General features: G+C 36.9%; 1 protein-coding gene across 5 annotated transcripts in view; it reads left to right on the forward strand.

Annotated features, from left to right (window-relative positions):
* LOC309622206 (serine/threonine-protein kinase WNK2-like) overlaps positions 1-16,659 on the forward strand; it is a 50,029-nt gene extending 33,370 nt beyond the window's left edge. For 2 of the 5 annotated variants that reach the window (XM_082409333.1, XM_082409334.1), the window contains one exon: positions 15,966-16,659. In XM_082409333.1, the coding sequence (XP_082265459.1) occupies positions 15,966-16,109 (144 nt within the window). In that variant the 3' untranslated portion in view covers positions 16,110-16,659. Of the gene's footprint in view, positions 1-9,741; positions 9,812-11,613; positions 13,831-15,965 lie in introns of those variants that run through there. The other 3 variants (XM_082409336.1, XM_082409335.1, XM_082409337.1) reach the window with 3 other exon arrangements.
* The last annotated feature ends 3,125 nt before the right edge of the window (positions 16,660-19,784 follow it).

A 19,784-nucleotide genomic window follows, 5' to 3' on the forward strand; every position in this document is an offset into this window, starting at 1 on the left:
ATGACAATGAAAACACTACGACCCAAAACCTGTGGGATGCAGCAAAAGCAGTTCTAAGGGGAAGTTTAGAATCCTACTTCAAGAAACAAGAAACATCTCAAATAAATAAACTAACCTTACATCTAAAGCAATTAGAGAAAGAAGAACAAAAAAAACCCCCAAAGTTAGCAGAAGGAAAGAAATCATAAAGATCAGAACAGGAATAAATGAAAAAGAAATGAAGGAAACAATAGCAAAGATCAGTAAAATTAAAAGCTGGTTCTTTGAGAAGATAAACAAAACTTGTAAACCTTTAGCCAGACTCATCAGGAAAAAAAGGGAGAAGACTCAAATCAACAGAAGTCGAAATGAAAAAGAAGTAACAACTGACACTGCAGAAATACAAAGAATTGTGAGAGATTACTGCAAGCAACCATATGCCAATAAAATGGATAACCTGGAAGAAATGGACAAATTCTTAGAAAAGCACAACCTTCTGAGACTGAACCAGGAAGAAATAGAAAACATAAACAGATGAATCACAAGCACTGAAATTGAAACTGTAATTAGAAATCTTCCAACAAACAAAAGCCCAGGACCAGATGGCTTCACAGGTGAATTCTATCAAACATTTAGAGAAGAGCTAACACCTATCCTTCTCAAACTCTTCCAAAATATAGCAGAGGGAGGAACACTCCCAAACTCATTCTACAAGGCCACCATCACCCTGATACCAAAACCAGACAGAGATGTCACAAAGAAAGAAAACTACAGGCCAATATCACTGATGAACATAGGTACAAAAATCGTCAACAAAATACTAGCAAACAGAATCCAACAGCACATTAAAAGGATCATACACCTGGCTTCCCTGGTGGCGCAGTGGTTAAGAATCTGCCTGCCTTTGCAAGGGACACAGGTTCAAGCCCTGACCCTGGAAGATCCCCCATGACACAGAGCAACTAAGCCCGTGTGCCACAACAACTGAAGTCTGCGTGCGTAGAGCCCGTGCTCTGCAACAAGAGAAGCCACGACAATGAGAAGCCCTCACACTGCAATGAAGAGTAGCCCCCGCTCACTGCAACTAGAGAAAGCCCACGCACAGCAATGAAGACCCAACACAGCCAAAAATAAATTAATTAATTAATTAAAAAAAGAAAAAGGATCATACACCATGATCAAGTGGGTTTTATCCCAGGAATGCAAGGATTCTTCAATATATGCAAATCTATCAGTGTGATACACCATATTAACAAATTGAAGGATAAAAACCATATGATAATCTCAATAGATGCAGAAAAAGCTTTCGACAAAATTCAACACCCATTTATGTTAAAAACTCTCCAGAAAGTAGGCATAGAGGGAATTTACCTCAACATAATAAAGGCCATATATGACAAACCCACAGCCAACATCTTTCTCAGTGGTGAAAAACTGAAACCATTTCCTCTTAAGATCAGGAGAAAGACAAGGTTGTCCATTCTCACCACTATTATTCAACATAATTTTGGAAGTTTTAGCCACAGCAATCAGAGAAGAAAAAGAAATAAAAGGAATCCAAATTTGAAAAGAAGAAGTAAAGCTGTCACTGTTTGCAGATGACATGATACCAAACATAGAGAACCCTAAAGGTGCTTCCAGGAAACTACTAGAACTAATCAGTGAATTTGGTAAAGTAGCAGGATACAAAATTAATGCACAGAAATCTCTTGCATTCCTATACACTAATGATGAAAAATGTGAAAGAGAAATTCAGGGAACACTCCCATTTACCATTGCAACAAAAAGAGTAAAATACCTAGGAATAAACCTGCTTAAGGAGGCAAAAGACCTGTATGCAGAAAACTATAAGACACTGATGAAAGAAATTAAAGATGATACAAACAGATGGAGAGATATACCATGTTCTTGGATTGGAAGAATCAACATTGTGAAAATGACTCTACTACCCAAAGCAATCTACAGATTCAATGCAATCCCTATCAAACTACCACTGGCATTTTTCACAGAACTAGAACAAAAAATTTCACTATTTGTATGGAAACAGAAAAGACCCCGAATAGCCAAAGCAGTCTTGAGAAAGAAAAACGGAGCTGGAGGAATCAGGCTCCCTGACTTCAGACTACATACAAAGCTCCGGTAATCAAGACAGTATGGTACTGGCACAAAAACAGGAATATATATCAGTGAAACAGGATAGAAAGCCCAGAGATAAACCCACTCATATATGGTCACCTTATTTTTGATAAAGGAGGCAAGAATATACAATGGAGAAAAGGCAGCCTCTTCAATAAGTGGTGCTGGGAAAACTGGACAGCTACATGTAAAAGAATGAAATTAGAACACTCCCTAACACTGTACACAAAAATAAACTCAAAATGGATTAAAGACCTAAATGTAAGGTCAGACAGTATAAAACTCCTAGAGGAAATCATAGGAAGAACCCTCTTTGACATAAATTGCAGCAAGATCCTTTTTGACCTACCTCCTAGAGAAATGGAAATAAAAACAAAAATAAACAAATTGGACGGAATAAAACTTAAACGCTTTTGCACAACAAAGGAAACCATAAACAAGACGAAAAGACAACCCTCAGAGTGGGAGAAAATATTTGCAAACGAAGCAACTGACAAAGGATTAATCTCCAACATATACAAACAGCTCATGCAGCTCAATAGTTCCCTTCTATTTCTAGTTTACTGAACGTTTTTGTCATGAATGAATGCTGGATTTGTCAAATGCTTTTTCTGTATCTATTAATAGGACCATATAGTTTTTCTTCTTTAACCTGTTTATATGATGAATTACACTAGTTGGTTTTCTTATGTTGAACCAGCCTTGTATACCTGGAATAAATCCCACTTGCCCATGGTGTATAATTCTGTTCATACATAGTTGGATTTGATTGACTAATATTTTGTTCGGGATTTTTGCAACTATATTCATTTGTCTGAATTTTTCCTTTTTTTGGTAATGCTTTGTATGCTTTTGGTGTTAGGATAATGCTGGTTTCATAGAATGAGTTAGAAAGTATTCATTCTAGTTCTATTTTTAGAGAATAAGCATACATTTTCCCTAAAATATTTGTTAAAATTCACCAGTGAACCAATCTGGCCCTAGTGCTTTCTTTTTGGCAGGTTATTAATTATAGTTTCAAATCCTTTAACAGATACAGGCCTATTGAGATTGTCTGTTCCTCCGTGTGTAATTTTGGTGCTGGAACAACTGGACAGCTACATGCAAAAAAAAAAAAAGATGAAGATGTGGCACATATATACAATGGAATATTACTCAGCCATAAAAAGAAATGAAATGGAGGTATTTGTAATGAGGTGGATGGAGTTAGAGTCTGTCATACAGAGTGAAGTAAGTCAGAAAGAGAAAAACAAATACAGTATGCTAACACATATATACGGAATCTAAGGAAAAAAAAAAAAAAGGCCATGAAGAACCTAGTGGCAAGACGGGAATAAAGACACAGACCTACTAGAGAATGGACTTGAGGATATGGGGAGGGGGTGGGGTGAGATGTGACAGGGTGAGAGAGTGTCATGGACATATATACACTACCAAATGTAAAATAGATAGCTAGTGGGAAGCAGCCGCATAGCACAGGGAGATCAGCTCGGTGCTTTGTGACCACCTAGAGGGGTGGGATAGGGAGGGTGGGAGGGAGGGAGATGCAACAGGGAAGAGATACGGGAACATATGTATATGTATAACTGATTCACTTTGTTATAAAGCAGAAACTAACACACCATTGTAAAGCAATTATACTTCAATAAAGATGTTTAAAAGATGTTTAAAAAAAAATGAATCTAGACAAAGACCTTACACTTTTCATATACATTAAATGGATCTCAAAATGTATCATAGAACTCAATATAAAATGCAACAGGACTTCATTAAAATAAAATAATAATAAAATAAAATGTAATGCCCCCAGTAAGCCTTTTTAGATTCTTAAATCATGGGTTTCTCCCTAATTATGCCTTAATTTCACCTGGTTTATACCTCTGCAATATTTATAAAAGAAATCTTGCATGTTATATGTACATGCCTATCAACTCCATTGGACTGTGACATCGTTGAGGGCTGGTAGGATGTGTCATTCATCTTTGGTGCCAGTTCAACATTTGTTCTGGTACAAAATAGTAAGTAGAATATATCCTTTGAATTGAACAATGCAGAGTTTTTGTTAATTTAAAATTCAGTTTCACAGGCCTACAATTACTAAATGGTATAGGGACACAAAACTCTTTATAACTAAAACATTCACGAGTCCATTTATGAAATCAGTGTCCTCTCAGCTCTCCTTTGCTCATCGTAGTGGAATTGATCCCCACCCACCAGGTCAGGTGTTTGATTAGTTCTTTTTGATAGGGGAATGGTGCCAATAACCACTAATCAAAACAATTGCAATGAAGTTGATTGCAAGGGAAATAGTCCCATCAAAGGAGTATGATTAGACTTGGTAAAAGAGGGGCAAAGGGAAGGGAGAAGGAAAAGCAGAAGTGTACAAGCAATCTCCCCAAGTAAGGGAGAAGACTAAAAAGAAGGAAGAGTGGGGCAGTGGTGGAGGTTCTCCCCAGGGTTCTCTCCAGGCAGACAGCGGGAACAAGCAGGGCAGGGAGGTGGTGGTGAGTAAGGACACCTCAGTGTTGTAGGTGTAAGGACACCTACAGTATGGAGCTGCAGGCTTAAACTTTCCAGAATAAATCTCAGCTTTGGATAGGAGCCTGTTATCAGACCCACCCTCAAATCACTAGGCACTAACTATCCTATGGAAAAGGGCAGAGTCCAAAATTTTGATTAAAAATAATATATGAGCTTAAAACAAATATAAGCCTACATATTTTTAACAGAGAAACTTAACATATCTACTAGATATTGGGAAATCTGAGCTCTTATGAACCCAAATAAAAGCAGGGAAAAGATAGCAGAGATACTGTTTGAAAATGACCGGTTTTTTGGTGTGTATGTCCATGCAGGTAGCCCTTACTTTGTGTGCCCATGGTTTGTTGACTGGTGCACATTGTGCTACTCACAATTGCTCCTTGTCAAAGTATCATTTTCATAAATTAAATTCATGACTCTCATGCAAATGTAAAATGAGTATATGTCACAGATGTAATGAACCCATTAATAGGAGAACTGGCATGATGGTAGTGCTGATTCAAAAGAACTAAATGGGGTAGAAGCTTTTAGAGTAGCTGGAAGAATTCTTAAATAGGATTACTGATTTTAGAGAAAAAATAGCTAATGTTCTGTAGGGAAAATTAGCTAACATTCTGAATTTTGGAAATTGTATTTTCCATCAGAAAGGAATCATTTGCATCCCTACTGAGCAGACATTATTTGTATTGCTATCTGACAGAAATCAAGGTACATCAACCCCTTCAGAATTACACCATACCTTTATCAATAGTAAATAACAAGTTAAACAAAGATGCAAATCTCTAGATGCCTAGAGATTCAGATAATCCGCAGGCAGGCCTGATAATCAAACCCTAGCATAACTAAGAAAGAACAGGCAAAAGTCCCTTTAGTTTTTTTCAGGCTTTTGGATAATTTTCCTTAACACCATTTTACAAAGGTTTTTCTCTTCCGTATCTTACTGATGTCAAGGAGACTAGAATTACTGGGAAGGGTATTCTCAGATATAGTATCAAGTTATCCCATTGTAAAAAATACCAAAAACCAAAAAACGAATCTTGAAGCTATCCACATGATTAAAGAAAAACTATACCATGTGGGGGACAATTTTGAGTGAGAGCAGAAACTGCTCTTAGAAAGCATAGTATTAGTGAGTTCTTACAGGCTCCCAGGTAGCTACATCATCAGAGAGAAGGAAGCACCAGAAGAGGTATTTTACCCATGTTTGGTCAATACGAGGGAGTGCAGAATTGCTTTTGACACAGTCTAGAGGCTGACATTGATACCGTGCCAGGGACCCGTAAGCATGTTGTGCTTTCTCAAAGGTCTTCTCTGTGAGCTGAGCTGCCTTCGAACTTAGAACATGAATTGTATGGTTTTACCTTGAACAAGATTCTGGAAATAGTTTATAAAGTAATATCTGCATATAGGCCTCACCTTGGAGAGAGCTCATGACATTCCTGGGCACTGCAGTGCTACCAGATACCATGAGAAATAGAGGCAGGACAAGAATACCAAGGGAGGGTTGCTCAGCATAGATGACTGATGTGACCATTGTGATGATCTGACCAACTCCAAAGTTCATTCCCATGTCACCACTAAAACATATTTTCCCCTTCATTGCTGATGTCTGAGAGGAAATTTCTTTCCTCTACCCTCTTAGGTTTATTCTTAGGGGCCTGCAAAGTAAACTGACAAACGACAGAATAATGGAAGAAAAAACATAAATTATTTTAATTAATATTTTCTGTGTGAAAGAGTCCAACAGGAAGGAAGTGAAACTCAAAGAAGTAGTTAGACTTGGGGGCTTATATTCCATTTTTAAGAAAGGAAAGGGGGTTTGGAGGAAAGTGAGTAGGAAATATATGGGGAAACCGATGGGAGATAAGCGCTATTTTCATAAGGTTTGTTTATGTAGACTCATCTCAGTGCCCATTCTCCACCTTTGGTGACAAAAGTCACTGTCTTCTTCCTGGTTCGGGAGAGGGGGCCCCGGTCTCAGGGAAAATTCATGCCCTGCTTTTAGGGAGAAAAGGGGAGGGAAGATTTCTTCCTGCATCTGCTGATTTTCAATTGCTTTCAGCTCAAAACCATATTTATGCCAAAGTGGCATATTTTGAGGTGGCTTTTTTTTTTTTAATTTATTTATTTTTGGCTGTGTTGGGTCTTCGTTTCTGGGCGAGGTTTTTCTCCAGTTGCGGCAAGTGTGGGCCACTCTTCGTCGCGGTGCGCGGGCCTCTTATTATCGTGGCCTCTCTTGTTGCGGAGCACAGGCTCCAGACGCGCAGGCTCAGTAGTTGTGGCTCACGGGCCCAGTTGCTTCGTGGCATGTGGGATCTTCCCAGACCAGGGCTCGAACCCATGTTCCCTGCATTGGCAGGCAGATTCTCCACCACTGCACCACCAGGGAAGCCCTCCCCAAAGATTTTTATTGTTCCGTTATAAACTTGCCCTCCCACCCCTCTTTGCTCTTCCCATCAACTGACCATTAGACATGATGCCATTAGACATGAGGTTAATTTGCATAGAGAATTTTATATAAATAGAGTCATACAGTATATATTGTTTTTTGCCTGGTTTCTTCCACTGCATAATTATCATGTAATTAATCCACATTCTTGCACTTATCTATAATGTATTTATTTTTATTATCGACTATTCTACTATATGGATTTACCACAGTTTGTTTATCCTTTCCCTTACTGATAAATATTTGTGTTGTTTCCAGGTTAGGCATTATAAATAAAACATTTGCTGTCATTAATCTTTTTAATTTTAGCCATCTAACAGGTGTGTAGAAGAATACCATTGTGACTTTTGTTTGCATTTCCCTAATGACTATCATATAGAATAGCTTTTTATGTGCTAAATTGTGTTACATATATCTTTGGTAAAGTGTCTATTCAAAATTTTTGGCCACTTTTTCAAAAGGTGGGTTTTTTAATTTGTATTATTATTTTAAAAAATTAAAGTATAATGACACACAACATTATATTAGTCTCAGGTGTACACATAATGATTCAAAATTTGTATATATTGCAAAATGATCATTGCAATAATTCTAGTTAACATCCGTCACCATACATAGTTACAAAATTGTTTTTTCTTGTATTGACAACTTTTAAGATTTACACTCTTAGCAACTTTCAAATATGCTCTACAGTATTATTAACTATAGTCTCAGTGCTGTAGTTGACATTCTAATGACTTATTTATTTTATAACTGCAAGTTTGTACCTTTTGATCCCCTTTACCTATTTCATGCATACCACCATCCCCCACCTCTGGCAACCACTAATTTGTTCTCTAAATCTATAACCTTGTTTTGTTTATTTGTTTGTTTCTGTTTTCCTTAGATTCCACATATAGGTAAGATCATATGGTATTTGTCTTTCTCTATCTGACATATTTTTCTTAGCATAATGCCCTCAAGGTCCATCCATGTTATCTCAAATGTCAAGATTTCTTTCTTTTTTTATGACTGAATAATATTTCATTGTGTATATATATATATATTTTTATACATTCATTCATCAGTGGACACTTTGTTTCCATATCTTGGCTATAGTAAATAATGCTGCAATGAACATGGGGGGTGCATATATCTTTTCGAGTTATTGTTTTTATTTTCTTTGTCTAAAAACCCAGAAGTGGAATTGCTGGATCCCATGGGAGTTCCAGTTTTAATTTTTTGAGTAACCTCATACTGCTTTTCACAATGGCTATACCAATTTACTTTCCCACCAAGAGTGCAGAGGGGTTCCCTTTATTCCACATTCTTGCCAATGCTTATCTCTTATGTTTTTGGTGATAGCCATACTAACAGGTGTAAAGTGATATCTCCTTGTGGTTTTGATTCCCATTTCCCAGTAATTAGTGATATTGAGCATCTTTTATGTGCTACCTGTTGGCCATTTGAATACCTTCTTTGGAAAAATGTCTTTTCAGATTCTTTGTTCATTTTGTAATTGGATTATTTGACTTTTCTGCTATTCAGTTGCATGAGTTCCTTACATATTTTGGATATTAACTCCTAATCAAATGTGTGGTTCGCAAATATTTTTTCCCATTCCATAGGTTGCCTTTTCATTTTGTTTATTATTTCCTTTGGTGCTCAGAAGCTTTTTAATTTGATATAGACTCACTTGTTTGTTTTTTATTTTGTTGCTTGTGCTTTAGGTGTCATATCCAAAAAAATCATTGCCAAGATCCTTGTGAAGAAGGATTTTTTTATGTTTTCATCTGGGAGTTTTATGGAAGCCTGGTTTCAGAGCTTACATTCAAGTCTTTAATCTATTTCGTGTTAATTTCTGTGTATGGCGGAAGACACTGGTCTTGTTTTATTCTTTTCCGTGTGGTTGTCCAGTTTCCCCAGCACCATTTCTTAAAAAGACTGTCCTTTCCCCATTGTATATTCTTGGCTCCTTTGTTACAAATTAATTTACCATATACATGTGGGTTTATTCCTGGTCTCTCTATTTTGTTCCATTAATCAATGTATCTTTTTTTTATACCAATGTATATCATAGTTTTGATTACTATAGCTTTGTAATATAATTTGAAATCAGGGAGCATGATGCCTCCAGCTTTGTTCTTCTATCTCAAGACTGGTTTGGCTATTTGGGGTCTTTTGTGATTCCATACAAATTTTAGAATTTTTTGTTCTATGCATGTGAAAAATACCATTGAAATTTTGATGAGGACTGCACTGAACCTGTAGATTGCTTTGAGTAGTATGGACATTTTAACAATATTAATTTTCCCAACCCATGAGCACAAAATATCTTTTTCTTTGTTTCCTCTTCAACTTCTTTCATTAATGTCATAGTTTTCAGTGTACAGGTCTTTCACCTCCTTGGTTAATAAAAGTGTGGGCATCCTTGTCTTGATCCTGACCTCAAAGGAAACTCTTTCAGCTTTCCACCATGGTGTATGATGTTAGCTGTGGACTTGTTCTATAAGCCCTTTATTATGTTGAGCTATAGTCCCTCTATACCCATTTTGTTGAGAGTTTTTCTTAAATGAATGTTGAATTTTGTCAAGTGCTTTTTTTCTGCGTCTATTGAGATGGTCATGTGATTTTTATCCTTCAATTTGTTAATGCAGTGTGTCACATTGATTGATTTGTGGATATTGAACAATCCTTGCATCCCTAGAATAAATCCCAGTTGCTCAGGTATGTGATTCTATTAATTACTGTAGAATCTTGTTTGCTAATGTCTTGTTGAGGATTTTTGCATCTATGTTTACTGTTCATCAGGGATTAAATCTTTGGGAAAGAAATGGGTGATCCAAAATGATTAGGTTATAAAACATGTTCTTATTAGATTCTTGTATTTATTTTTATTAGTCATTATATGAGCCATTTATTGATTTTATTTTTTTGGCATCCTTTTCTGGTTTTGGTATCAGGGTAATGCTGGCCGCCTAAAATGAGTTTCAAAGTGTTTCCACTTCTATTTTTTGGAAAATTTTGAAAAGGATTGGTATTAATTCTTCTTTGAATGTTTGGTAGAATTTACCAGTGAAGTCATCTGGTTCTGGACTTTTTTGTTGGGATATTTTTGATCACTAATTCAATCTCTTCTTGGTTTGTTCAAATCTTATTATTGGGTTTTAAGAGTTCTTTATATGTTCTTTATAGATACCAGTTCTTTATCAAATATGTTACTTACAAGTATTTTCTCCAGTCCATGGCTCCTATTTCGATTTTCTTCACTGTGAATGCTTTTTTCAAAGAGCAGACATTTTTATCATGATGAAGTCCAGTTGATTGATTTTTTTCTTTTATGTATTGTGATTTTAGTGTCATATCAAAGAAATATTTGCCTAACCCAAGGTCACAAAGATTTTCTCCTATGTTTTCTTGTAAAAGTTGTATAATTTTAGGTTTTACAATTAGGTCTACAATCCATTTTGAGCTAACTTTGGTATAAAGTGTGAGATATGAATGAAAATTTATTTTTTGTTTACACAAGGATCAAATTGCTCCAGGACTATTTGTTGAACAGACGATCTTTTCTCTACTGAGTTGCCTTTGTAGCACAAAATCAAAACTATTATGTCATATGAGTTTTGCCCAAACCCAGTCAGATTCCCATCTTGAAAATCCACCTTAAACCATTGGAGTTCAGACCCCTAATCTTGTAAATATGTTCCCACAACTCCTGCTTCTGATAACTGCTAAGATTCTGCCAAGGTGGTGTTCTCACTCGCTGATGGAGGTTTAAAAAACTTAGCGGTGCCTCATGGAGAGATAACCAACTGACAAATTCCAACCCAATTTGATAATTTCTTTATTTTAAATTGAAATAATTATTTAAGAATGTGTTTAGATAGGAGATATTATACTTTATTAGGGTTCATTTTGTCAGGTGTGATTTCACAAGGAATTTTTTTATCATAACTTAAGACTTACTGTTGTGAAAACTATTTGACAGTAGCTTTTGAAAAGCACAATTAGTCAAATTTGCACTTAAAATTATAATTCTTTTATTTTTAAATTAGAACTGTTTATCCTTTAATATTTAATAAGGACTTCATAGGAGTGCTTCTCACTTTTATTTGTTTATTCATACAAAAATTACTTTTGGGAAACATTAGTTTGTAACACTGCAACAAGAAACTACAGGAACTATAGGACTAAAAACAGTAACATTTGGTCACAGCAACTCGTGGCAAACATAATATAAACTACAGCTTAGAGACCACGATGGTATAGATTAAATCTTTGGGATAGAAATGAGTGATCCAAAATGCATTAGGTTATAAAACATATTCTTATTAGATTCTTGTATTTATTTCTGTTAGTAATTATAAATATAAGCCATTTACTGAAGTCTCATGATATTTCTAGCCGTGACCATTTTCCAGGAAGTGTTTTTATAAAATACACGTGATTTTATTCTCATATTAAAACTGTGGATACTGAGGGCTTCCCTGGTGGCGCAGTGGTTAAGAATCCGCTTGCCAATGCAGGGGACACGGGTTCGAGCCCTGGTCTGGGAAGCTCTCACATGCTGCGGAGCAGCTAAGCCTGCAAGCTACAACTACTGAAGCCCGCGCCTAGATCCCGTGCTCTGCAACAAGAGAAGCCACCGCAATGAGAAGCCTGCGCACCGCAAGAAAGGGTAGCTCCCGCTTGCCGCAGCTAGAGAAAGCCCACGAGCCCAAGGCAACCAAAAATAAAATAAATAAACATAAATAAATTTTTTTTAAAATGTGGATACTGAGATTTAGAGAGCTCTGGTGAGGAGCAGAGCTCCAACGCCTTCCTTGTCTCCTATCCTGTTGGGCTCTGTACCCTCTCCTTCCCTAGGTCCACAGAGCCTCAAGTCTATTGAAACTGATTTGGTCCTCTCTGCTCAATGTCAACCTGCCTGTTTTCTTTGTTACTTCTTTGCTCTAATACACTACCCAGATCGTGGCTTGGAGGATTTGTATGCAGGGTTATTTACCATCCACAATTAGGAAACCCCTCCCCGTGTGTTCTTCGGTCTCTGGCCATGGCGTTGGCAGTAGCCTGGGCTCACTCTCACTTATCACTGAGCCTCTGATTGGAGTCCTGGCGGCCGAGGCACTGTCACTCATGACAGCACAGCCTTTCTCCTTCGATACTTTCATAATCTGAAAATGAAATGCACATCTTTCACTGGTAGATTAGAAATAGAATTTTCTTCTCTACTTTTCGTTTGCAGACTAGGTTTTAAAGCCTCAAGTGACTGTGTGAACTTTATCTTGTCTCTGCCAGCTGTCTGCATCAGCAGCATGGGGTGACTTTGGTTGCCAGACCTTTCTCATGCTATCCACCCATCAAATGGCTTCAACCCAGGGTCCCAGGAGTGTGTTGGTTTCCTGAGGAACAAAATCCTATCTTCCAATAGAACTCTTACTTCCAGCTACTCACTGGCACATACAGAGTCATACAGAGTTTGTAAACCTAGCTTTTCTTCTTACTACTTGGAGATTAATCCTATAATGCCCTCATTCTTCCAGAACAATAGTTCTCCACATGAGAATTAAACAATTGCTTCTTTAAGCCACATTGAGCCACATCTGGCAGGAAATGTTGTACTGAAAATTGGAAGATCTAACTGGTGGCTGGATTTGACATCGCTGAGTCTTTTGTAATATCCTCTGCTTCATTTTGCTGAGAAATGAAAGTTTGCATTAGGTGGTCTGGAGTTGTGAAACACAAATGTGGACATATGGAAAAAATTCTCAAAGCTCTTTTTATTTTTCTTGAAGTGACAATATTGCCTTATGTTTAAATCCATTGAGTAGAATAATATTACTTATTTAAAAGCCTACATATTTTCAGCTTTATAATATCAGGCATGCCTATGGAAAGAAGCCTTTCATCAGAGAGGGGAAATAGTGAGTATTTAGAATGACGATTGTAATTTTAGCAGTTTAACTGGGATTTTTTATTTTTTATTATTTGGTTAAAGGGCCAGATAGTAAATATTTAGGCTCTGTGGGCCTGCAACTACTGAACGCTGCCACTGTAGAGTGAAAGCAGCCTTGGACTGTACTTAATGAATGGGTGTGGCAGTGTTTCAATGAAACATTGTTTAGACAGGAACAAAGCAGATTTGGACCTCATGCCAGTTTGTTGACCCTTACCGTAGAAAAAACTCTCAGTTTCACATTCTTTTTTTATATCCCCATGACCCTCCTTTTTAAAATCATCTGCCATCTATACGGTGCAGTGCAATGTTAGGTTGCCAGATTTATGTTTGTTGATTGTAAGTATGTCTCCCAAACTATATATTTATATGAAATTCAAATTTATCTGGGCATGGTGTATTTTACCTGGCAACCCTATCCCAGTGACCTTTTTCCCACATATTCCACCTTAATTTGGAGCTTGATGTCCTTCCCTAGATCAAAATCTTCTTTGGAAAATGTCTGAAGTTCTTAAAGATCAGCTGAGGGGGAATTTAGGGCCACACTGCCTTTCCTACAATTGCCTTTGTTGCATGTTAGGAACAATAATGAAGGAAAAGGAACAAAGTTTTTGTCTCAGGCTAAATACAAACACATCTGTACTTGTGCAAGAGAGGTTTGGTGGAGCCGTAATTTCCTTTCCATTCCCTGAACATCCGCCCTGGTCACAGGTTACCTATTGTTTCTAGGTAAGTGAATCCTGATGGAGTCAACATGGAGGACGATATTCAGAGAAGAGGGGTCTTAAAGGGACACCTATAAATAGTTTTAAATTTTAATGTTTGGTGGCATTATGATATGATACAGAAGAGAACCTACCTAGTACAGAGCAAATGCTTCAGTGCATACATGTTCATTATCATCCCCTAGTCCTTTAACATCCCAATTATTTCAATTCATTCAATATAAAATATTCAAAGAAAAATTCTGCCCATATACTTTGTACTTGCTTAATAAATAAGCATCATTAAAGTTAAAATTTAGAAGAATGAGACTATACAAGTCACAAAATCAAGGTATTATTTCAGTCATTCTAAATGATGTTGGTATTTGAGTTCAAGTTACATTGCACGCTGGCTCTGAAAGTGGCAGAATTATTTTCCAGAAAATGTTGGCAAAGATCTGCTAGGCTGTGAGAAGTTGGTTCTCATGTACTCTGGGCTGTGAGAGAACACTGTGTCTTTTCCCATAAACACGAGGGAAGGTGAACGGGCTCTGGGGACTTCTGATGGGGAAGATAATGAAAGGTGCCTTCATACCTCAGCTGTTCAGCACCATTAACCTTCCCAGTAATTGAAACACACAAAAGGGGGTGGTAAGTGAGAGGCCTCCCTCTCGTCTATGACCTGGCAGGTACAATTACTTAAGCCTTCAAATAAAGGAACGACTTTAGGTTCCTTTTCAACCATTCTTTACAAAAAAATCAACCAAAGCTTTTTGTTTTTTAACTCTAATGTTATAATCATTTCTTTCTTTTGATTTGTGCCTGTGGATTAAAGCATACCCAGCTCAATAAGGTGGGCATTTGTTATTTAATTAATGTAACTAATAAAGTCCACCATGTAGAAAAGGTTACAGCAACAAAAAAAAGAGGTCTTAAAGGTTTACCATAGGAGACCAATTTACGATTCAAAGTGGTTTTAGACTGACAGGCAAAAGTAAGATTTCATTTTCCACATGGAAATGAAAAATACAAATGCAAAATTTTAATCTAGTTCAAGCTGAGGAATAACATCATATTGTAATTACAATACAAGGAAAACGAACCTAATCCTATAAATGTGTGTATGGACATGAAGGAAACTAGTTTTCATCAGTTATGTCAATGACATAACAATAGAGCAATGGAAGTGTGTGTGTGTGTGTGTGTGTGTGTGTGTGTGTAGGGAGTTGTTATTAACACTTCTCTATGCGAATTATACATGTACATATAAGAATGTATTTCTGTGGTAAGACAAGAACATCTAGAAAAGCATTTTAAAAAGTAGTTATCTTTGCAAAAGCTAAAAGTTCCTATAATTAAAAAGCAAGTCATCCAGCTCATGTCACATACTCACAGTATCATCCAGTGGCATTTATATCAAAACTTGCTATTATAAGTTAGATTCTATTTGCCTTTGAATCTACTTGAATTATGCAGCCATTATTTAAGCAAAATTACAAAAATGTTAAATGTTTCTATTATCTAAATCAAGATGAAACAAAGATATTTCAAAGTTTCTGATACAATTTTTTTTTCTTTTTTAAAGGGGAAGAGGAGGAAATGAGTCTTTTTTGTTTTAAATTGATTGTTGATTGATTGCTATGTTGGGTCTTCGTTTCTGTGCACGGGATTTCTCTAGTTGCGGCAAGCGGGGGCCACTCTTCATCGTGGTGCCCGGGCCTCTCACTATCGTGGCGTCTCTCGTTGCGGATCACAGGCTCCAGACGCGCAGGCTCAGTAGTTGTGGCTCACGGGCCTAGTTGCTCCGCAGCATGTGGGATCTTCCCAGACCAGGGCTCGAACCCGTGTCCCCTGCATTAGCAGGCAGATTCTCAACCACTGCGCCACCAGGGAAGCCCTCTGATACAATTTTAAGTGAAAATGGTGAGAAAGTGAAGCTGCCAGATGGCAAATATTTAATTTCTGCTCAGTTTTCTTCCATCACAAATACCCTGTGCTGGGCAGAGACTGAGGTCTAAATGGTCCTCATTCTTCACGCTCCTGGATTCACCCTCTTTGCCACATGGCTTTTCAGCTCCTTTTACTGAAGAGGCAGAATCTGTTCTCCCGACCCTTGATCCCGAGTTAGGTTATGAGATTTACTTCGGTCAATGGAATGCCAGCTGATGTGACACACGAAGATCAGAACAGACTTGTATTTTTCTGCTTCTTCTCTTAGTTCTGTGCCACCGCGGTGAGAGGTGCCTGGGTTTGTTTGCTGCGCAATGATACACAAGTCCAGTCATCTCAGATGGGGCCATTCTCCATCAGCGGACAACAGCCTCCCCAAGGCAGGTGTGCAGGAGACCAGAACACCTGCTGAGCCAAGAGTGTGGTCTTGAGACCCCTGAGCTCAGTAAAGTGGTGTCTGCCACTGAGGTTTCTGGTTGATTCACAGCATGATTATGGCAGTAAATAACGGATATTGCTGCTTATGTTTTTTAACTCCCATTTTTCAGTTACATTTCTATTTGGAATAGTGTGGTAAAGTAGATGTCAGTGGATTCAATGTTTTTCTAGAGTTTCTGTATTCCTTTTTAAAAACAGCTTTGAGATATAATTCACCTACTGTACAATTCACCTACTTAAAGTGTCCAATTCAATTGTTTTTTTGTATATTCTCAAAGTTGTGCATTCATCTCCACAATCTATTTTATCAATTTTATTGATAAAAAAAATTTTGGAAATTTTATCAATTTCCAAAAAAAGAAATCTTTCTTTTTCTAGCCTACAAGTCTCCCATCTCCCACAGCCCCAAGCAAACACTCATCTACTTTCTGTCTCTATAGGTTTGTCCTTTTTGACATTTCATATCAATGGGCTCATATAATATATGGTTCCTTATGACTAACTAATTTCACTCAGAGTATTTTCAAGATTCCTCTACATTGGAGTACTTCATTCATCAGTACTTCAGCCTAAAAAAAATCACTGGAATTATGGAATAAACTTAATCCTTAAGGGTGTATTTTTTTAATTAACCAGCACTATTACGAGTTCTCAGTCTTGTTTTCAATTTAAAAAGACTTTTAATGATAATCATTAAAATGCTTATGGTTGAATTTAGATTCAATTCTGTGCAATAAAATCAAATTGGTTATAACACAATAAAGGCCGTATATGAGAAGCCCATAGCTGATGTCATACTCTGCGCTTTTCCTCTAAGATCAGGAATAAGAGAAAGATGCCCACTCTCGCCACTTTTATTCAACATAGTATTAGAAGTCCTAGTCAGAGTAATTAGGCAAAAAAAAAAAAGGAAATCAGCAGCACCCAGCTGGAAAGGAAGAAGTAAAATTGTCAATATTTGCAGATGACATGATATTATATATAGAAAACTCTATAGACTCCACCAAAAAAACACTGTTAGAACTAATAAACAACTTTAGTAATGTTGCAGAATACAAAATCAATATACAAAAATTGGTTGCATTTCTATATGCTAGTAATAAAACAATACCACTTACAATTGCATCAAAAGAATAAAATACCTATGAATAAATTTAACCATGGAGGTGAAAGACCTGTACATTGAAAACTATAAGACACTGATGAAAGTAACTGAAGAAGACACAAATAAATGGAAAGATACTCTGTGGCTCATAGATTAGAAGAATTAATATTGTTAAACTGTCCATACTACCAGAAGCAATCTACAGATTCAATTCAATCCCTATCAAAATTCCAATGGCATTTTACACAGAAACAGAGCAAAAAAATCCTAAAATGTGTAAGGAGCCACAAAACACCCTGAATAACCAAAGCAATCTTAAGAGAGAACAAAGCTGGAAGCATCATGCTTCCTGATTTTAAGTTATATTACAAAACTATGGTATGGTATTGGTATAAAAACAGGCACATGGATGAATGGAGCAGAATAGAGAGCTCAGAAATAAACGCACACATATATGGTCACTTAATTTATCACAAAGGAGCCAAGAATATACAATGGGGAAAGGACAGTCTGTTCAACAAATGGTGTTGGCAAAACTGGACAGCCACATGCAAAAGAATAAAACTAGACTACTACCTTATACCATACAAAAATTAACTCAAAATGGAATAAAGACTTGAATTTAAGACCTGAAATCATAAAACTCCTAGAAGAAAACATATACGGTAAGCTCCTGGACATTGGTCATGGCCATGATTTTTTGGATATGACACCAAAAGCAAAGGCAATAAAAGTAAAAATAAACAAGTGAGACTACATCAAACTAAAAAGCTTTTGTACAGTAAAGGAAACCATCAACAAAATGAAAAGGCAACCAATTGAATGGGAGAAATATTTGCAAATCATGTATCTGATAATGGGCTAATATCTAATATATATAAAGATCTCGCACAACTCAATAGCAAACAAACAATCTAATTAAAAATGGGCAAAGGATCTGAATAGACATTTTTCCAAAGAACACATACAGGGCTTCCCTGGTGGCGCAGTGGTTGAGAATCTGCCTGCCAATGCAGGAGACACGGGTTCGTGCCCTGGTCTGGGAAGATCCCACATGCCGCAGAGCAACTGGGCCCGTGAGCCGCAATTACTGAGCCTGCGCGTCTGGAGCCTGTGCTCCACAACAAGAGAGGCCGCGATAGTGAGAGGCCCGCGCACCGCGATGAAGAGTGGCCCCCGCTTGCCACAACTAGAGAAAGCCCTCGCACAGAAACGAAGACCCAACACAGCCATAAAAAAATTTAAAAAAAAAAAAAAAAAAAAATTAAAAAAAAAAAAAAAAAAAAGAACACATACAGTTGACCAACAGGTATAGGAAAAGATGCTCAACGTCACTAATCATCAGGGAAATGCAAATCGAAACCACAATGAGATATCACTTCACACCTGTTTGTATGATTATCATCAAAAGATAAGAAATAACAAGTGTTGGCAAGGATGTGGAGAGAAGGAGACACTTGTGCACTCTTGGTGGGAATGTAAATTGGTACAGACAGTATGGAAAATAGCATGGAGTTTCCTCAAAAGATCAAAACTGGGACTACCATATTATCCAGCAATTTCACTTCTGTGTATTTGTACAAAGAAAATGAAAACACTAACTCCAAAAGATATATGCACACCCATGTTTATTACAGAATTATTTGCAATAGTTGAGACATGGGAACAACTTCAGTGTTCATTGATGGGTGAATGGCTAAAAAAATGTGATACACACACTGGAATACTATTGAGCCATTAAGAAAAAGGAAATTTTTCCATTTGTGACAACATGGAGGGACTTCGAGAGCATTATGCTAAGTGAAATAAGTTAGAGAAAGATACCTATGGTCTCACTTATATGAGTAATCTTAAAAAGAAAAAAAAGGAGCTCATAAATACAGAGAAGAGATAGTTGGTTGCCAGACTGGGGGGGTGGGGATGGGGGTGGGAAGTAGGTGACATGAGTGAAGGGGGTTCCAAAGGTACAAATTTCCAGTTATAAAATAAATAAGCCACAGGGATGTAATGTATAGCATGGTGAATATAGTTATTAATACTGTATTGCATATTTACAAGTTGCTGCAAGTAAATCTTAAAAGTTCTCATCACAAGAAGAAAGAAAAAAATCTGTGACTGTGTATGGCGATTGATGGTAACCAGACTTACTGTGATGTTCATTTTGCAATACACACAAATGTCCAATCATTGAATTGTACACCTGAAACTAATATAGTGTTCTATGTCAATTATACCTCAATAGAAAAATTCTTAGGTCAAGATCAGATGTTGATTTTAATTTTAAATTAGAAAAGGACTTTTAAGGATCCACTCAACTCTGCCTCCCTCTTCCTACCCCAAAGAAGTAAAGAAAAATTGTGACCTTTTATGCCTTTCATAAAATTAGAAATTTTGTTTAAAGGGTATAATATATCTCAATTTAAAAAGTTTAAAAAAAAAAAAGAATTTTTTTTCCTGGACACTCATGTAGTTGATTCTGTGAATTTATCCTTCTTTGTGATATGATAGAAGGAAGTTCTAGAATCTCCCTTTTCTCTATATGTA

The sequence above is a fragment of the Balaenoptera borealis genome (genome assembly GCF_965194805.1).
Source record: "Balaenoptera borealis genome assembly, contig: HAP1_SCAFFOLD_1834, whole genome shotgun sequence".
Classification (NCBI taxonomy): domain Eukaryota; kingdom Metazoa; phylum Chordata; class Mammalia; order Artiodactyla; family Balaenopteridae; genus Balaenoptera; species Balaenoptera borealis.